At 41.4% G+C, this 20,536-nt stretch overlaps 1 protein-coding gene across 4 annotated transcripts in view; it reads right to left on the bottom strand.

Moving 5' to 3' along the window:
- The window catches only part of SUGCT (succinyl-CoA:glutarate-CoA transferase), a 318,976-nt gene that overhangs the window by 291,655 nt on the left and 6,785 nt on the right, over positions 1 to 20,536 (bottom strand). For all 4 annotated transcript variants that reach the window (XM_050971781.1, XM_050971783.1, XM_050971784.1 and 1 more), the window contains 3 exons: positions 15,670 to 15,755; positions 14,834 to 14,884; positions 9,699 to 9,819 (listed from right to left, as the gene is read on the bottom strand). In XM_050971781.1, the coding sequence (XP_050827738.1) occupies positions 9,699 to 9,819; positions 14,834 to 14,884; positions 15,670 to 15,755 (258 nt within the window). The remainder of the gene's footprint in view (positions 1 to 9,698; positions 9,820 to 14,833; positions 14,885 to 15,669; positions 15,756 to 20,536) is intronic.

Genomic DNA, 20,536 nt, shown 5'->3' with positions numbered 1-20,536 from the left:
ACCCACTCAAAGGTATGTGTAATTTTATGGTCTGGAAACATTTGGTAAGAGGGAGTCTAAAAACTGTGCCTAATCCAGGCAATTCCACATCTTACCACAGTTAGTTCACAAATTAGAGGATCTGTAGGGCACTTTGGCGGGCCTTTGCCCAGCAAAACACATCGCGGTTGTCTTTACTTTCCTGTTGTGAAAATACTAGAGACAAAGTAGGCTATGCATCAAAACTATAACGTTACATCTTCTCAGGAAAAGCCACTACAAATTATCTGTACAAAACAAGATACTGAGAAGTACCAAATGCTTCTTAAGTTGTTACTAAACGTTATGTAAATGGGTGGAGTGAAGAACTATTTTACTTTCCACAGGTTAACCAGAACCACTCAAGAGACACAGAGGATGTAGTTACTTTTTCGAAATGTGTTCATTTACGTATTTTTACAACTTTATGTACATTAAATAAAACTACATATATAACAATTCCAGATTCATACCCATAGAAAACTCAGGTGACCCACAACACATCTATAAAATTTTTGTTACTTTTTCCACCTAATTTTTGTCTCTTTAGCAATACACTGTTTTCCAAGAAACAGTTTCCAAGAAAGAGTTGAAACTAAGTTTTGTGGGGTAGAGAGTGGAAATCCTCAAGAAATATAAACTGTTACAGTAACACAAAGTTAATAAAAATACCAATTCAAAAAACGTATCTTCATAGTTACTTTAGGTTGAAACTAAGTATATTTTCATAGCAGATTCTCTACAATTATAGCCATATTTAATGACAGATCCCAAAGACTCATCAGCAGCACAGGGTCTAGCTGGAGGTCTGTCACAAGTGGTGTCCCCAAGGTTCAGTCCTGGTCTCAGGAATGCAGGAATGTTTAACTTGCTCATCAGTGACTCGGGTGAAGGGGCAGATGCCTCCTCAGCAAGTTCACTGGTGACACAAAGCTGGGAGGAGTGGCTGATACCACAGAGGGCTTCAAAATGGTCTTCAAAAGGGCCTTGAGAGAGATGGAAGAGAAGAACAGGAAGACTGAGAAATGGGCAGAGAGCAGTGCCTGAAATTCAACCAAGGCAATTTCAGAGTCCTGCGCCTGTGGAAGAATAACCCCCTGCACTGGTGCAGGCTGGGGGCCAAACCACTGGAAAGCAGCTCTGTGGAGAAGGACCTGTGGGTCCTGTTGAACAACCAGCTGTCCATGAGCCTGCAGTGAGCCCATACCAGTGGCCAAGGCAGCCAGTGGTCTCCTCGGGTGCATTAGGAAGAGCATGGCCAGCAGGTCGGTGGAGGTGATCCTGTCCCTCTGCTCAGCCCAGGTGAGGCCACATCTGGAGTGCTGTGTCCAGTTCTGGGCTCTTCAGCACAAGAGAGACATGGAGCTCCTGGAGTGGGTCCATTGGAGGTCAACAGAGAGGAATATGGGACTGGAACATATCCCTCAAAAGGACAGGCTGAGAGAGCTGGGCCTGTTCAGCCTTGAAAAGAGGAGACCTCATTAATGTGCAGAGATATCTAATGGGGGGGCACCAAGAGGATGGAGCCAGGTTCTTCTCAGTGATGCCAAGGAATAGGACAAGAGGCAATGGGCAGAGACTGATGCACTGGAAGATGCACCAAGTGACCAAGCACTGGAACAAATTGCCTGGAGAGCTTGTTGTGTCTCCCTCACTGGAGATATTCAAGAGCCAACTGGACACAATCCTATGCCGTGTGCTCTAGGATGACCCTGCTTGAGTCAGGAGACAGGACCATATGACACACTTTCAACCTTACCTATTATCTGGTTCTGTAATTTTGTATTCAATGTTTTTCATGCATAAATACACTACCAAGTCCTTACAGGAGTAAAACTTCCTTAAAAGGCAGAAAACTAAACCATCACATTTATATACTTAGAAATAAAATTTAAAAAAATACTAAAACAAGATTTTTTTTAATACCACCAGCAACGTACAAAGCAACCTGCATATGATATAAAGTATTACTTCCTAGAAAATTAGGAGGAAAACAAACCTGCACAAAAAGAAGAATAATCACAATTCACATAGATTAGCAGAGCAAAGGGCTGGGGTAGAGAACCTGAGAGGAGTACATTTCATCATTTTATACAAACTGTAAAATTATTTGAAAACATATTACCTTCAGAGGCTTTAAGAAAAAAAAAAAACAAGTTTTGATCTCGAAACCATGTTGTCCTTTTAAACAGTGCCCTCTCCCGTTCAGGATTAAACTGTGACTTTCCTAGTGACAGCATCACGCAGACCATAATAGAAATGGTCACTCCCTTGTGATCTGTACATAATTTTCCTTAACCATCTAATTTTCCAGAACTTAAACCAAACTCAACCACAGAACTATCAACATATATTACATTTAAATTATTTCTAGCCAAGCAAAGCCAGCTTGTGACTGAGAACAGGCAGTTTGGAGTTCAAGTGCACTCAAAGCAGCAGGAACATTGGGAAATGTCCCGGATATCCTCAAAACCCTGCAGCACTCACTGCAAAGCTGTATAGATTCAATCAGAGTTGTTTGGATAAGAAACTCAGTTTGCAAAGCACAACTTCCAAAGTGCCATAAAAGAGAACAGCATCTGGCATACCTATTTCTAAACTCTTCACCTACAAATGACCCCGGACTTACTGAAAAAAATACACTATATTTCATTTCACTATTTGCAATTGTCCAATATTTAGAGAGGCAACTCCACGCAAAAATGATGCATGTATTAAAGAAAAATGGCTCAATACTCTTTAGTTATAAAATAGCATATTTTCTGATTTCTAAGAAATGTGTCTCTTAGATTTTATTTTTTATTTTTCTGCTAAAATATGTGACTATTCACCAGAAGCAGGCACCTCCATATATATTTCATTAACAAAAAGTATTTTAGGTAATAGAGTTCAATCTTGAATTTTAAGTTGTATAGGAATAAGAAGTTCGAATGCTTTCAAAATTTCTCACAGAACGTTTCAGCTGTTTTTAAAGACAAAACCAAAAAAGGAAGCAGGTTTGTTTTTCTACATTAAAAAACCCACAAATTACAGTTGCTTTCTTAAAACACCAAGAACTTCTTTTAAATGAAGACTTGAAAGAGTTGGAAACCTTTTTGCCATGGCTCTGCTTTTTTTTAGTGTTGTTATTTGTTGGCCATCAGAATTGATGAGAAAAGGAGGATAGAAGGAACATACACTACTAGAACTCAGATTAATTAGATTTCATGGTGATACCGTAGCTTAGAGCAAGGGGGGCAAAGTAAATAATAAATGAGATGTAAGCTGATAACATCTGATAGTTTATGATACATGATAATTTATGTGCTAGAAAGAGAAATAATGAAATACATACAAGGGTTTTTATATTACAGATGGCACACATGAACCATTCACAGCCACATGACCAATGCGATATATTTGGAGGACAGCCCAGCCTGAGCTGGCCACATCAAGCAGTACAAAACTGTAATCCCTATATAACAGGATTCACAGAAATGGTATGTCCTGGGCTGACTTTTATGATGCTTGTATCCCCAATTGCCTGTTCTGTTTATGCTGGATAATAAGATAATATCTTCGCACCTTTAAGACTAGTTCCAAGAGTGAAGGGCAGGAGAGAAGAAGCACAGAGTTTGTTATCAGACACTGCACTTGCTCCCCCACATCCTGCTCCTGGGCTGCATTGTCTGCAGCACGGACAGATGGCAGGACAGAGCTCTTCTCTGCTTTTTAGTTAGTTTTAGCTAGCTGAGGGAGAGAAGTCCCCTGGACTGTGGTTTTTCTTTTTCTTGGACCTGTTTAAACCTGCTCTGGACTAAAAACCCAGCGGAGCACTGGCAGCTTGCACCTGTGGCCCACCAGGCTGGACCTGGGCAGAGGCATTTCCAGCACAGGAGAGACTGATAAGGGACTGAGTGACCTGAGCTACAGCCCACAGAGGGGACTTTCTGAGTTTTTCATCTCTTTGGTGAGGTTTTATTGTTTAATATTGTTCTTTTTTTGTGTGCTGGTGAATGCTTTGCCTGTTAAATAAATAGGGTTTTTCCCCTTATCTCTAAGGAAATCTTTTCCCAAACCAGTTGGGGGAGGGGCTGCTTGAATCTGCTTTCTAGAGAAACCCTTTTGGAGGTTATCTCCCAAATTTGCCCTAAGCCAGGACAAATACAATTACAAGGAGTGCAGCACTCCAGCATCTGAACCACTTAAGGATCTGGCAAATACCTTAATCCATAATGGGATGATGGCTGGGTATCACTGTAACCACAAACACAAAATGTCAGCAGGTGCTGAACCAGCCACTCTGAGTGTGGAGGGACAATCACTATTTTTGATATAGGCCAGGATGCCATTGGCCTTCTTGGCTACCTGGGCACACTGCTGGCTCAAGTTCAGCTGCTGACAATCAGCATGCTCAGGTCCCTTTCTGCTGGGAAGCTTTCCAGCTGCTCCTCCCCTGACTGTAGTGCTGCAGGGAGTAGTTGCAACCCAAGTGAAGAACCTGGTACTTCACCTTACTAAACCTCACTATTGGCCTCAGCCCATCAATCCAGCCTGGCCAGAACCCTCTACAGATTTCTACCCTCCAGCAGACCAACACTCCCTCCTAACTTGGTGTTGTCCTCAAATTTACTGCAGGTGCACACAATCCCCATGTCCACATCACCAATAACTTTGTTTAACTTTGTTAAACAGGACTGGTCCCGATACTGAAGCCTGGGGAACTCCACTTATAAGTAGGCACAAATTTGATGTGGTACCATTGACCCCCATTGTGGGCTGTGGGTCCAGCCATCCAGCCAGTTCTTCAGCCAGCAAAACGTGCACCAGTCCAAATCATGGGCTGCCGGCTTCTCCAGGAGAATGCTGTGGGAGACAGAGCCCAAGGCTTCGCTGTAGCAACATCCACAGCCTTTCCCCCATCCACTAGGTGGGCACTGGTCATAAAAGGAGATCAGATTGGTCAAACATGACCTGCCTCTCACAAACTGGGCTGGCTAGGCCTGATCCCCTGGATATCCTGCATATGCAATGTAATGCACTCAAGATAATCTGTTCCATAACTTTCCTGGCCACCAAGGTCAGGCTGACAGGCCTGTAGTTCCCTGAATCCTCCTTCTGGCCCTTCTTGTGGATGAGCATCACATTGATAACCTCTGTTGGCCTGGGGCCTCCCCAATTAGCCAGGACTGATGATAAATGATGGAGAGCAGCTTAGTGAGTTCTTCTGCCAACTCCCTCACTATCCTTGGACGAATCACATCTCACTCCATGGATTTGTGTCTAAGTGGCACAGCAAGTCACAAACTAATTATTCCTGGATTACAGGCAGTCTGTTCTGATCCCCATCCCCATCTACCAGCTCAGGAAGCTGGTTGATAAGCCATCTTTCTGTTGAAGACTGAGGCAAAAGAGGCATTAACTGCTCAGCCTTATTATCCTTGATTGCAGTATTCCCCTTTACATCCAATAGAGGCTGGAAATTTTTCTTGGCTAGTCTTCTGTTCTTAATGTATTTATAAAAGCACTTTCTACTGTCTTTCACAGAGGTGGCCAGATTGAGTTCTAAAAGAGCATTTGTCTTCCTAATTTTCTTTCTATGTGACCTAACAACACCCTTGTAGTCTTCCTGAGTTGCCTGCCACTTCTTCCTGAGGTGATAAACTCTTTTTTTTTCCCTAAGTTCCAGCAAAACCTCCTCATTCAGTCAGTTAAGTCTTCCCTGACAGCTTATTTTTTGGCACACAGGGACAGGCTGCTCCTGTGCCATTAGAATTTGCCTGTTAATGTATGTCCAGCCTTTCTGAACCCTTTTGTTTTTAAGGGCTGTTTCCCAAGGAACTCTCTGAACTAGTGTCCTGAACAGGCCAAAGTCTAGTCTCCTGAAGTCCAAGGTGGAGGGTTTGTTGACCCCTTCCTTACTTCAGCAAGAATTGAATACTCCATTATGTCATGGTCACTGTGCCAAAGATGTCATCTGACCACCACATTTCCCACCAGCCCTTATTTGTAGCAGGGTACCCCCCTTGCTAAGTTTTGTCAGGAAGTTGTCTTCCACACACTCGAGAATCCTTCTAGACCGCCTCCTCTCCACTGTGTTGAGTTTCCAGCAGACATCCCACAAGTTAGTCTCCCAGGAGAAGGGAGGAGTCTCCCACAAGGGCTAGCAATTGTGAAACATCAGCCAGAGGCTTACAGAATAGTTCATCCATCCCTTCATCCTGGTTGGCTTGTCTATAATAGACTCCTATCAGGATGTCTGCCTTGTTGGCCTTCCCCCTGATTCCTACCCACAGATACTCAACCATGTCAGCATCATCCTTGAGCTCTATACAGTTGAAATAGTCCCTAATGTACAGAGCCCCTCCATCACCTCTCCTTCCTTGCTTGTCGCCATGAATTGCAGCACACCATTTAAATGCCTCATCCTGTTTCATTTCCCAGATGGCAACTACATCCCAGCTTTCCTGCTGCACAATGGCCTTCTGCTCCTCCTGTTAGTTACCCATACTGATATAGATGCACTTTAGCTGGGCTATTAATTTAACCCCTGACACAGGCATGCCAGGTTTATCTCTAGTGAGTCTGGTACTACCTACTTACCCCTTCAAACTGAGTTTAAAGCCACCTCAATTGTCCCTGCCAACTCACAGGCCTAGAACCTTTTCACTTTTTTAGACAGGCAAACCTCATTTGCCTGTATAAACCATCCCATGAGGGAAAAAGCCAAAACTGCAACAATGGCACCAGCCTTCAAGCCATGTGTTGATCAGAGTTTTCCTGTTTCTTTCAGCACTCTCCCTGCTACTGAAAGCATTGAGGGAAACACCACCTCTATCCTTATCCCTTCAACCAGTCATCCCAATGTCCTGAAGTCCTTTTTGATTGCCCTAGGAACTGTCACTGCTGACCTGGAAATCCAGAATTAGATAACAATCAGAGGGCTGAGTCAGTCCAAGGAGTCTTCTAGTAATATATTTTAGGCCCCAAGGAGGCAGCAGATTTCCCTGTGGGACAAGGCCAGTCAGTATACAGAGCCCCCAGTTCCCCTTAGAAGGGAGTCACCTACATCAATAACCCGTCCTTCTTTTTTTACAGCTGAAGTTGAATGTGTCTGATTGACTGACTTGCCCCAGACAGACCTCCACTATCACTTGCTTGACACTTGAGTCCCAGAGCCTCATACCTTTTCTCTCTTAAAAAAAAAAAAAAAAAAAAAAAAAAAAAATCAACCAAACAACCAAAACAAAACAGAGAATAAATACCCCAAAAAAACCCCAAGCATAATCGAATGCAGCAAAGTCAACCACAGCACAAAACAGTTAGGAATTGTAATATCTAGAATCACATCACTAAGGTTTTTGAAATCACTTAGGAATTCCTCTTAAATCTGTTTTCTGCCTAATTGTGCCTTCCTGCATGTCCTATTCTGGTTGCTTCTTTTAATACGCTTAGATTGAGGCTTTGCTATTTCCTGCCTTAACTCAATGGATTTATGAGCTGATTTTTTTTTTAAGGGCACTGGAGCACTGACTTTTTTTTAAGGGCACTATATCTTGACTGCCTCCTCTCCACTGTATTGAGTTTCCCGCAGACATCCCACAAGTTAATTTCCCACAACAACAAGGGCTAGCAATTGTGAAACAACAGCCAGAGGCTTACAGAATAGTTCATCCATCCCTTCATCCTGGTTGGCTTGTCTATAATAGACTCCTATCAGGATGTTTGTGTTATATCTTTATTCCTAAAAGACACATCATCCTTAAATAGACATTGCTTATTACTTGTTGAGTATCCAAGACTTAAACAACCATAATTTAAGATTTCAAGTTGCTTTATTAATGCCTAACAAACATCACTTAGGTCTTACCTCCCAAACATTTTCAACTTCAAGTTGCCACAGTCTATATATATAGTTTTCCATTATAGAACATTATAGAACTGTAAGTTATGCATTACACAAAACTCTAAATAGCAAGATTATGTGATTTTTCTTCAACTTGTCTTCCAAGCACTGAAAGCAGAAGCAAGTGGCCTAGAAGTATAGTGGTGCTGTTTGATCATATTAAGTTTATGGTTAGAAAAGCAAAGGCTGACCTGGAGTTGAATTTGGCAAAAGACACAGAAGACAACATGAAAGGATTCAGCAAGCAAATCAGCAGCAGAAGGAAGACTAGGGAGGACATGGACCTATGGCAAAATAAACAAAGGCCATGAAGATGGATGCATTTAATGCTTTTTTGCCTCAGCATTTACCAAAAAAAGATGGCTCTCAGGAGTCTTAGGTTCCTGAGCCTAGAGGAGAATTCTGCAGCAAGGAAGAATCACCCTCAGCTGAGGGAGCACTCAAAACATATAAAAGTATGCATCCTTGTAGCAGAGCTCAACAGTATTTTCTTGTGCACTGGGAAGAGTGCCAAGCAAGCCAAGAAGGAAGATCCTTCCCCTCTTCTCAGCACTGTTGAGGCCACACCTGTAGTCCTGTGCCTGGCTCTGGGTACCCAGTACAAGGTACATCGACTTAATGAGGCAAGCACATTGTCACAAAGGTGGTTAAGAGACTGGAGCATCTGACACAAAATGAGAGGGTGTTTTACCTCACACAGATAGTTTGGATGTAATTTTAATAATTTTTCATCATTATGGGTACAGCAACTAAACAAAAAAAGCAAACAAAAATGCAAATCCACTTGACAAATTCTAGTTGTGAGATTATGTGCACAAGTAAATGTGATAAACATTGTAGTAACTAGCCACTGACCAGCCTAAATAGGTATGTAAACAAAGATTGTCAGCAAGCCCTGAATATAATTGTCTTTCTGCTCTTGACATTTTCAGACATTTGCCACACAAATATCCTGAATACATCACAAAAGACTAAAAAGCTATTTGATTTCTATTGAATAACATCCATACCCAGTAACCAAAAAGCCAAAGCCATTTATTCTGCAGAAATTGAAGTGAAAAGCAGATTTGTAACTAAGATTTTAAAACAGCCTAAAAATATCTGTAACTTCTGCTGCTGTTTAATTGCATTTTACTATTAGACTTTTCATTTTCATGCTTGATTAAGATTTTGGGGGATGGTTTTTGTTGGAGTTTTTTAAGCAGTTTTTCAGACTTAAATTTATTTTTATTTGAATATCAGCATACATGGGTCTACTTCCTTTTCATTCTTCTCTGCTTTTATAAAGTACATACAACTCTTCTACTGTTTCAGTTACCAAGCAATAGACTGTAAAAAAGTTATGCAAGACTTCCATAAACAGGTAACTGCACAATTCTGAAGAGAGAGATACTTCAGGGCAGTAAAAACACTGAGATTACCAGATTTTATTACACAATATGTAAATTGATTCAGTAAAACTGCTGGGAGAGTTAAAAAAAAAACAAAACAAAACAAAACTCAGTTTTCAGCTAGTTTAAAGCAAAAGCCAAGGAGTTCAGCCCATCCTGGCTCTTTTGAAATCAATGGGAACATGTCAGGCTGGTATAGCAATGACACTGAACAGCTACTGAGCTGTTGACATGGTTGCTTCCTCAAAAGTTTTCTACACCTGTTTTTGAATTGAACTCTCTTTAACTCTCAATTTATCTTAACTGACATCAAAGTAAAATACTTCTGTACAATCACATGACTTTTGTAACTCTTTGACTGAAAGAAAGGAAATAATGAACATAAAGAATTGAAAATAAAATACCTGTTATTGAACAGTACACTATGTGAGGAGCAATCTTTTTAATGTCTTCATAACCTAGACCCATTTCAGCCAGCTTCCCAGGGACAAAGTTTTCCACTAAAACATCAGATGCTGCTGCAAGCTTTAGAAAAGAAAAGGATGAGTAACGTGTTAATTAGCTCCCAAAAGTTGAATAAATTCCTATGTAACTTAATTTTAGAATCTTACTAATCAAAATGGCTCCAGTCTTCCTCATAAAAGAAAAGCCTATAGAGTTATTTTTTTTGTCTGTCAGATTGTGCATTTCTGCAAACTACATATTAGAGATGCTGCATATCTAGAAAGAAGACTGTAAAAATCCTAAAGTGATTAAACAAAACTGTGGTATTATCAGTATCACATTAATATCCTAAGGCTTGACAACAGATTGTTTACAGAACAATCTTCACAAAAATTCTTTCTATTCCCTTTATCTTAAGAAAAGTGATATATCCCCATTTTTCATGTTTTCTCCATATTAGAAATAATATTTAAATTATTTTTCATTTTCAAGTAATTGATTAGAGCTATGCTAATAAGGCCATATATACAACTTCCTATATGCAGAAGTAGAATAGGGAGCGCAACAACACTTAAAATTAAAAAAAAAAAAAATAAAATTAAGATCTTAAAGTCACATTAAATACAATAGAGCTGTCAAGGTCTGCAATATGACTTTTTTCATTGCTCTCAAATGAATGACCTAGTCCAAAAATCAATTGATGTTGAGATTAACATATAACCTTGATTTGCTTTAAATTCCATCCTCTCTTATAAAAATTATAAGCAGATATTCATATGCAAATTTCACTAAGACTAACACAAGGTGACTCCTGAAGCATGAGAACTTCACGTTAAAAGACAGATGTATGCCTTGAGGGACTTGTAGGCTTTCTGCCTGGCAAATTGTGTGGGGTATGTGTGAGCACACAGGAATTTAAGAAATGCTCCCTAACAGCATGTTTGTGAAGCCATGTTTGAGCATAACTGATATATTAATTGCTTAATGCTATTTGCAGCTAATCAAGGAGTCACAGTCTCTGAAACTGCCATGTCACTGTGTAATTAAATACACAGTGTATTAAACAAGCTCCTACAAACAGTGTCATCATAACAGAAATCACAATGCCTTCATGAAAGATCAAGTTAAGGAGGTTTTATTTTCTATTTAAATACATCACAGTTCATACATAAAAACTTTTCAAACTGGTAATGCTACAGCTTTAGCCAAATTGATTCAAGAGATTAAATTGGTTACAACTGCTGTATTGCTTTCAATGTGATTTTATAATCTGTGAAAATTAAAGTGATTGGATGGGCTAAAACAGTTGAAAGTTCTTGTCCATGTTATACTGAAGAACTACCGTCTCCTACCAAGCTATGGAGGAAGAAGGTATGACACACAGTACTGCAACATGAAAAGCACCATACTTCTGGACTGGGCAACATATGTGAAATGACAAAAATGCTAAGTGAGGATATAATGACTTGGACCCAGAGTTTAGCAGGGTATATGCTCTCAGATAAAGGAGTTTTCAAGACACATTAGAAGTGCTGCGCCAGTTCTGCATCTTAAGTTTTCATTGGAAATAGTTTTTAATGTATACAGGTGGCAGTCTGCATATAGTTCTGATGCTCACTGAACCAACAATTCTGCCATTGTGGAAAACTGGATACATAGTCTGATCCAAACTGATGCTTAAATCTTAGCTTTTATATTTTCCAGATTCTGTACTGCATTATTTATAACTCTGAACTTCATATAAAGTGTTAGCAAGTTCTCTTCACAGTTTAGTTAGACAAAACAATCTTTTTCCAGCCTAAGAATGAAGGACACCATTGCAGCTTCAGGCCCAAAAGCAAATTGGGGAGAGGACTCTGGGAGGATGGGACTTCATAATCTTAAGCTGTAATTGGACAATTAACCCCAATATGTAACTGGACCAAAACTTATAAAAGTGTGAAAACATGTGACCTGTCATCCACCCTGGGTGTAGCCACAGCCAGGCTCTTATATTGCCCAAGGTGTAACCTTCAAAGGCCTTTTTAATAAATACTTCCTTTAATCCTTTAACATTGTCTAGCCTCTGTTCTAGGTAGCCTCTCAAGGCATCAAAACAAACTATGTTCTTAAAATGCACAGAGATTTCCAGTCTCAATGGGGTCTTAAGTCCACTGTCAACTAAAATTTCATACTTCATGCCCTAAAATTCCTCTAAATATCACTTGTATTTTAACACCTACTAACAGAGCAATACAACGCAGACCTGACTTGGAGTACTATCTGTTCCAGAGAGGACAGATAGGCTCAACATCTATGCCTCAGGAAATAATGAACATCACCGTTCATGCCAAAGTAGTCATTAAGCTGAATAACAAAAAATGATGCTACTAACTTTATGAAGGAAATCATGAATGCTTTTTGGAAGTCTTGGTTGGTGTTTTTTTGGTTTGTTGTTTGTCTGGGGATTTTTTTGTGTTTTGTGTGCTTTGGTTTTTACAAAAACTCTATAGAGAAGAATCTGCACAACACATCCCTATAAACAAATACACCTATATATATGTGAGTAGGTTGCTTTGTCAAGTAAGAGAACAATGCATGGGACGCATTGACCTTTTTACTAAAAATAGTGGAAGAGAAGAAGTGCCATCAACTCCCAGCCATATAAAGTCCCAAGTTCTTCATGAATAAAAAAAATTTAGAAGTTCATTAGTTAAGGCTAAATAATTCACAGAAGAGAAGTATACTCAAGGTTCTTAAAATGAGTTTCTGACAAAAACCAGTAAATAATGTTCTAAAGATATACTACAAAAAGATACCAGAGCATGGGACTGGCACATATACAATCACTGAAGACAAAAAAATCATTTTTATTCAGGAAGACAAATATCTGGAATGCAAATTAACAGCCAGCCAAAAACACTAGAAGGGAAGAAAGGGCTACAAGTGACATAGAAATAAATAAATAAGTCACAGAATTAATTTTGTGGAAATCAAGTAATCATGTGTAAAAGAATAGATCCTTGAAAAAATATTTTGTAGTGTTGTGTCAAAGGGTGAAAAGCAGCCAGGACTCCTGATTAATAGATTTCTTCAGCTCACTTGATACTAATGACTGTCACTTGATACTACTAATATTCAAGTCTGTGTTTTTGTCATACACCTGAAGACTCTCTACTCCTATTTTTCTAACATGATTCTAAATTGAGAATTGCCCTCTTCCAACTACACAAAATATATGTGGGAAATAAAACCTATTCTAACCATGATACCTTGCTTAATAAAGGTAAAAAAATTATAACCTTATTACATTTCTTTGTGGCTTTTACACTGGTGACACAACTCATATTTATGTATCAATAAGCAGTGTCACAAACTTCAATCTATACTTTTCATGAGCTACTTTAAAGACATGGACACTTCTTGTCATAGTAACAAATACAATGCTGAAAAATGCCCAATTCTATACACATCTGTCCTGATGATAGCAGAAGACAACTGAAAACAAAAGCCTGTTATAAATAACTTCCCTTTGCACATACTTTTTGACAAAACTCCTAACAGAAGTTTCATTTGAGATGAATAATGGAATGTCAATACCTCTGCACCAAATGCTTTCAAAATATATCATTCAGAATTAAGCAGAAAGATGAACAACTCCGCAAGCAGTGTGACAAACAGAGCTTCATCAGTTTTTCAATGTTGCTATATCACAGATAGGGATGGCATTGATTTAAGGAACAGAAAGCTACAGTGGTTATTAAAGCAACTTCAAAAAAGTATAGAAAATATAAGAAATTACTTTGTCACAGGCAGTCTCCTGATTTTTACAGCTAGTATGGTAAATATTTAACAGATGATGCCACTTTTCCCTCCACCTCATCTTGACTCATAGGCCCAGCTGCCTTTAACTCTTCAAACACCTTCAGCCCCCACATGTGGAATCAGTGGACACTGAGAAGTTTCTCTTTCACAATTTTTAAAGGTCAAATAATAAATTAATCTTGCTCCACGAGAGGAAAAATTTTTACAGCACTTAATTAGAATATGACTAGTTTATCCAAAAAGATACCTGTGTTATACCACACAAAATTTTTCCAAATGAAAATTTCTGCTTACAAGTTTTTTAGAAGTTAAACATCCAGCTCCATAACAAATTAACAATACATGCCTCTGTTCTGCAAAAAGAGAAGGCACTGTAGAATTATATGTATATATAATCTCCAGAGTATTTCTGTATGAAGTACCTTTGCATAGCTAACAAATCAAATCATCAGAAAACTTAATCTATTTCCATTTTATGCAATATTCCCAACAAAAAATACTATCAGACAAATTCCATCTACTGCATGACACATAGTGACACTGGAAAAAGGGCTTGGAACTGATACTGAAACAAGCAGTAACAGAAGTCAGAAGCTACTACTGCAGGGCTTAAAACACAGCACTAGCAAGTAGCAGATCTTGCATTTCCCAACAAATAATAAATAAAGGGATGACAAAACTCAAGTTTGAGAAAATGTGAGATGTGATGCTTTTATTATTTTTAAATAGAGAAATGGATCACCTTAAAAGATGTTGAAGTCAAATACTGAGAAACAAACAGATACTAAGTTTCACAATTTTTCTCAGGAAGATGTACAGCAACTGAACACTGTCACATTCAAAAAAAACTGCATTTACTGGAGCACAGCATCTCCTCCTAACTGCTCACTGACTTTATCTGATCAGTCCATCTTAAATCATTCTACTGCAGTAGTACAGCAAGATCAGCACTAGTACAGCAGCAGCAACAGGTAAGGAATAGGCTATTAGACCATTTCCTCACAATATTTCATTTGAAGATTTTGATGACATTTTCACGTCATCATGTAAATCTAAAGTCATTACAAGTTATACTGAACATTGAGTCCAAAATCACAGAGTACTGTATACACTGTATATATGAGAAGTATATACTGTAATTTAAAAAATGTACTGCATACATAGATTTTTTAAATTATCAAATTAATAATTGAAATGCAGAGTTTAATCCTTATTACTTAGTGCAACTTGTGAATCACTTAGGATCACCACAATACAAAATAAGGACACCTTGCATGCTATTGAAACCCACCTCTTTGATAAGCTTTACTCCTTTTGAATCCTTCATGTTGATGGCTATACTCTGGGGATAAAAAATAAATAGAAGAGTAATTTATGTGGAAAAATATGTGAAAGGTATTATCAGCCTATCAGCCTATTCTAAACATAGCCAACAGTCAAATTGCACACTATTGCTAATTTAGATAAATAAATTTTAACACATAGCCCATCTCCTCCTGCCAAAAAAAAAAAATTCTCTCAGCAAAACAAGCTGAACTATATCTCATCAATGAATCAGACAAGCACCAAAACCAGTCTGACAGATGGGCACCCTGTTCACTATATATTTACACAGGATCCACTAGTGCAAGTACACAGGGGGACACCAGAAAAAATTTTTTCAATAGTAACAAGCTATTAAACAATTCAGGTATGTCATGAAACTTCATGTTAAGTTTCAAAAGCTAGATTTAGCCACCCTCACCATGGTATAATGGCAGCACTCTTCCTGCCAGCTGACACAGGGCAACTGAGCTGATGCACCTGTAAAAAATGATCACTCAAATAAAATACCCCTTGCTTTCAGCAGGTTTCATTTTCAGTTAATTAGCACCAGCAACTGAAGTCCATCAGGAGCACTCTCACTTTTTTATTTTGCCTCAACTGCTCACAGCACAATACCAGAGATTTGAAACCTTTGTTGTTCTAAAAACTTATGGATTTTCTCCCGAAATTTATTCATCATAACATTAGGTCAGTGTAAGTATTGCTCCATTATAAATCTTAAGAATCAAACTAAGAAGGGTTATATACTCAGTTATAATTACAGAAAACATAGGCTCCTATTCTGTTCCACACCCCATTTACCTTTTTGTTTCTATTGACACTGAGAAAATAAACACTTTCTGTCCCAGCAAAAGGTGGGCCCCAGGCTCTTGTGTCATCACCAGCTCCTGAAAGAAATACCATCACATATTCATAATTGCCAAATACCACACACCCAACAGATAAGAATAAAAAGCTTTTCTCCAATATCACACTAAAGCCACCTAACCTTCATCTAGCAGGCAGGACAAATATTAGTCTAACATATTTATTTTATGATATTTATGTCAAAAAAACACCTAAAAGTGAATGCAATTAAGCAAAGTGAAGAAAGTGTTTGCTAGTGTTGGGGTTCCATTTAGTCTTGAAAATACTAATACAGCCACAGACCACTAGCGTGTTTGCAGGTTTTTTGGTTGTTTTTCACTTGTGGGTTGGTGTTTTGGTTGTTTTCTTGGGGAGCCTGTGAAAAGGGGAATTGGAGTTCTTTTGGTAGTTTGTTTTAAGTTAATATAGAGCTACAATGCCATTCTTTTCAGTTAATCCTGAAGAATTTACTAGAGTCTTTTGCCTGCATCAAGTCACACAGTTCATCTGGTCAGTAATCTATTCCTGAAACACTCCAGACATAACATCAAGATACCACTGACAGACAACAAGTGATTATGTCACTTGCTGCATGACACCAACTAAAAGAAGTTCTTGCTATAGCTGGTGCAGGGCCCCGCCTCCAGCTCTTCCAAAATCCTGCCTTAAATGTGCTGCAGACACTGATATTAAAGTATCATTTATTCCTAATTTCCAATTTTTAACCTTTCTTAAACATCATGAAGACTAGAAATCTATTTTAAATAGAATTACAGCTAAATTCAACTTCAGATAGAATCACTGTCCTCGGTGTTAACAAGCATGGGCATGCCTGTATCTATTTCAATATCTAGAACTTCACCTACTTGTTAACTTCACATAACTGAAAACTTTCCTTAGTGAGGCAGCAGGGAAGACTGATACAGAAACAAGCTGAAGAACCTTAGGTGGCATATTACATAGCCACTGTCACAATTATGCTATACACTGTAGTAACACAAAGGTCTACAACCATTTGAGATCTACAGTGGCGGAAGTTATGCAAATATATAAATTACTTATCAACATATCTACTGTTTATTATCTCAAAAGACTATTTTGGTTCAAACAGGATGCTTAGGAGGGCAGGGGCAATCTCTTCTCTGTGTACCTTAAGTGATTCAAAGCAAAACATTTCAGTAATATTTTCCCTGTAGAACACTAGTGGGGTGTCACCGACATAGTTTATGAAAAATCCTTTACTTAGGATTTTTCCTCTCCTGAGAACTGAGAGGCCTCGGAACAAACTGTAAACAATTCTTATCTGCTGCTGTGGAATGCAACGGGGAGAAATCTGTGATTGGCCCCGTCAGACTGTTTGCAATTAAGAGCCTATCACAGGACACCTGTCCAGTGTCTCAGGCTGAGAAGACTTTTCGTTTACACATTCTTTTCTATTCTTAGGATAGCCTTGGTAGTGAAATCTCTAGCTTTATTCTTTTAGTATAGTTTTTATATCTTATATATCATATCATAATAAATCAAGCCTTCTGATGCATGGAGTCAACTGTCTCGTCTCTTCCCTCATCCTGGGACCCCAGAAAACCATGTAACAAATAATGAACCCGAGTGAATAGAGGGACATCACCACAGAAGTGGCTTCTAGCCAGAAGCTGAAGAACTGAAGATCCTGAAATTGGACAGAGTTCACAGCCGAGGCTGGCCACAGAGAGAACCTTTTGGAAAGTCTCCGAGACAAGATGTCCGGGAGTCTTCGCGGCACAGAGCAGCTTGCTGAAGCCCAGAGCACACTGTCACAAGGTACTGTTTACACTGCCCTTCCTAAAAATGCTGCCCTTCGTGCAAGGTGGGCTAAGATGTGGCAGAGGGTGCCTACGGAGGCGGAGGTTCCATTCTCTCCCTCAGAGGAGAAACTTATCAGCCTTTGGAGGAAATGGGGTCGGGAGGACAGCATTCCTATGCTAACGACATTTCTATGAGTTTTTCCGGTGGGCGAAACACCATGGTTTTTTCTCTGATGTGCTGTATGCCTTTGACTCATATGTTTGGGAATGCATGGAATTCATTATCAGAGATCTTTTCTACCGGGAATTCGGCTTTCCTCAGATCTACCTGCATTTCAGAACTCTCTTCCCAGTTTTGAAACGGAAAGCTTTAGCATATCAGTGGATTGCAAATGCACGGGGCTTGTCTCCCTTCTCGCTGGAGCTGGAAAAAGGCAAGCCTGTCCGAATCCGCTGCCTGGAAATCTCCAGCCCCCCCGAATCGGGGTGGGGGGGGCGAAGCTTTGCCCGCGGCGGAAGAGAAGTTTTTTTCTGCGACCTTGGAGCAGGAGCCGACGGACCTGCCTCCCCCCCCTCAGGGGGAAGGTGGGTTGGCTCTGTCACCTGAACCGGGGCCAAGGGCCCCGCCCCTGCCCGCCCCGGAGGAGGGGCCGGTCCCTGCAGCCCCTCCCACGGGTCCGCCTCCGGCGGGGGTGAACCCATCGCTTCCAGCAGAGCTTGTCGGCGGTTCAGGGACGAAAGCACCGCCTCCCGCGGCTTCGCCCGCGTTGCTAGGCGACACACTCAACAGCAGCGACGATCGACGGCAGCCCGTCCCGGAGTCGGGACCTGCAGCCCCTCCCGCGGGCCCGCCTCTGGCGGGGGTCGGTCCCACGCCGTCCGCGCCGGTCCCTCCCGCGTCCGACCCTCCAGCAGAGCCAGTGCGGGCTCTGACCGCGGCGACCACACCCCTGCCGCCCCCCGCGGCTGGCGCGCCGGGGGAGGGAGCGGAAATTCAGAGTCTCCCAGCGGAACCGTCATCGGACCCGACCGCGGCGGCCGCCACGGCGCCAGCGATCAGCCGGGACCTCCCCCGAGCTTTTTGGGTTGTCCCGAGGCTGCCCCTGCGAGGGGAGCTGGAACAGGGGAAGGGGGTCCCGCCTTGCCCCTCCGTGGGGGGGGTGTGGCTAGGCAGCTGATCGCAGGCTCAGCCCGTCTGCTTGCTTTCAATCTCGGTGTTTTTTGCGGGCTGACCCGAGTCTGGTTCGGGGTTTCCCGCTGGGGGTTGGAATGCCTGACTCCCCCTGCGCGCCCTTGCGGCGTGGAGGAGGTGGATCCTGAGCCGTCCACCTCCGGTCCCCAGCCCGCAGGGGGTGGTGCCGAGGGGCAGACAGAGGGAACACCTTCTGCATTTGCAATGCAGAGGCAGGAGACACAGTGCAAAGTGAGCATCGCTCATCTGCTGTGGGGACAAAGCACCCCCAGATCTGGGGTGTTGTTCCCTTGGAAAGCTTTTCTTCCCCAGCTGCTGGTCTGCACCGGTTCAGCGGGGCTGAAGCGTTCGGTCACTCGGGCTGCCCGGATATCGGCAGCTGTGTGCCGGATTGAGAGAACACAGAGCCCGCTCCGTGGGCCGGGTCTGGGCCGTTTGGCTCAGTTCCCTGGGCCTGGGCCTCCCAGCCAGCGCCTGTTGGGTTTGGGGGTTTTCTTCCCCCCGCCTGGACCTGGCCCACCGTTCTGTGAGCCGGGTTTGGGGTCCCTGTTCCCTCCACGGGGGCCGGGGCCTCCGCAAACGGTGGCTGGTGGCCCAGCCTGTTTGGGGCCTCAGTGGGCCATTGTCTGCTACTGCTCTTTCAAAAAAAAAAAAAAAAAAAAACCATGTAACAGTGAGGCTACTGCTCTTTTGGAATAATACTCCTGTGAAAGTAGACATCCTCTCACAGAAAGAGAGGATTACTCACCTTCTAAAATGTTTGAAATTTAAAATTCTGAAGCTGCCCTCTTTTTTTGATCACAAAAAAATACAAAGCTCTGTTACATGGTTTTCTGGGGTCCCAGGATGAGGGAAGAGACGAGACAGTTGACTCCATGCATCAGAAGGCTTGATTTATTATGATATGATATATAAGATATAAAAACTATACTAAAAGAATAAAGCTAGAGATTTCACTACCAAGGCTATCCTAAGAATAGAAAAGAATGTGTAAACTGAAAAGTCTTCTCAGCCCGAGACGGGCCGAACAGGTGAATTGTGATCGGCTCTTAATTGCAAACAGTCTGACGGGGCCAATCACAGATTTCTCCCCGTTGCATTCCACAGCAGCAGATAAGAATTGTTTATAGTTTGCTCCGAGGCCTCTCAGTTCTCAGGAGAGGAAAAATCCTAAGTAAAGGATTTTTCATAAACTATGTCGGTGACATCTCACCCTTCTTTTTTTAGTAAATTAAAAAGAAAATGCAATCAAAAGATCAATCAAATGCTGGTGTGGAACCATCAGGGAAACCCTTCACCTGCAAAACACCAAATTCCCATCACATCACCAAAACAATCTTAAATAGAAGAAAATGCAAAAACAGTCCAAGGAAAGTTCATTGCTTCAAGTCCAAACAGCTGACTTTCAGGAAAAAGTCCAAACTGAAGATGTTCTTCTTTGACAGTGCTGAAAAGTCCCTTTTGGTCCTGAAACAGGCTTGCAAAAATTTCTGAGCTGCCAGCCCTTTCAACCTTTTTTTTTTTTTTTTTTTTTTTTTTTGAAAGAGCAGTAGCAGACAATGGCCCACTGAGGCCCCAAACAGGCTGGGCCACCAGCCACCGTTTGCGGAGGCCCCGGCCCCCGTGGAGGGAACAGGGACCCCAAACCCGGCTCACAGAACGGTGGGCTAGGTCCAGGCGGGGGGAAGAAAACCCCCAAACCCAACAGGCGCTGGCTGGGAGGCCCAGGCCCAGGGAACTGAGCCAAACGGCCCAGACCCGGCCCACGGAGCGGGCTCTGTGTTCTCTCAATCCGGCACACAGCTGCCGATATCCGGGCAGCACGAGTGACCGAACGCTTCAGCCC

Source organism: Serinus canaria, chromosome 2 (assembly GCF_022539315.1).
Source record: "Serinus canaria isolate serCan28SL12 chromosome 2, serCan2020, whole genome shotgun sequence".
In the NCBI taxonomy this organism is placed as follows: Eukaryota; Metazoa; Chordata; class Aves; order Passeriformes; family Fringillidae; genus Serinus; species Serinus canaria.
Note: the sequence above shows the minus strand (reverse complement) of the source record. Positions and strands in the feature narration are given on the sequence as shown.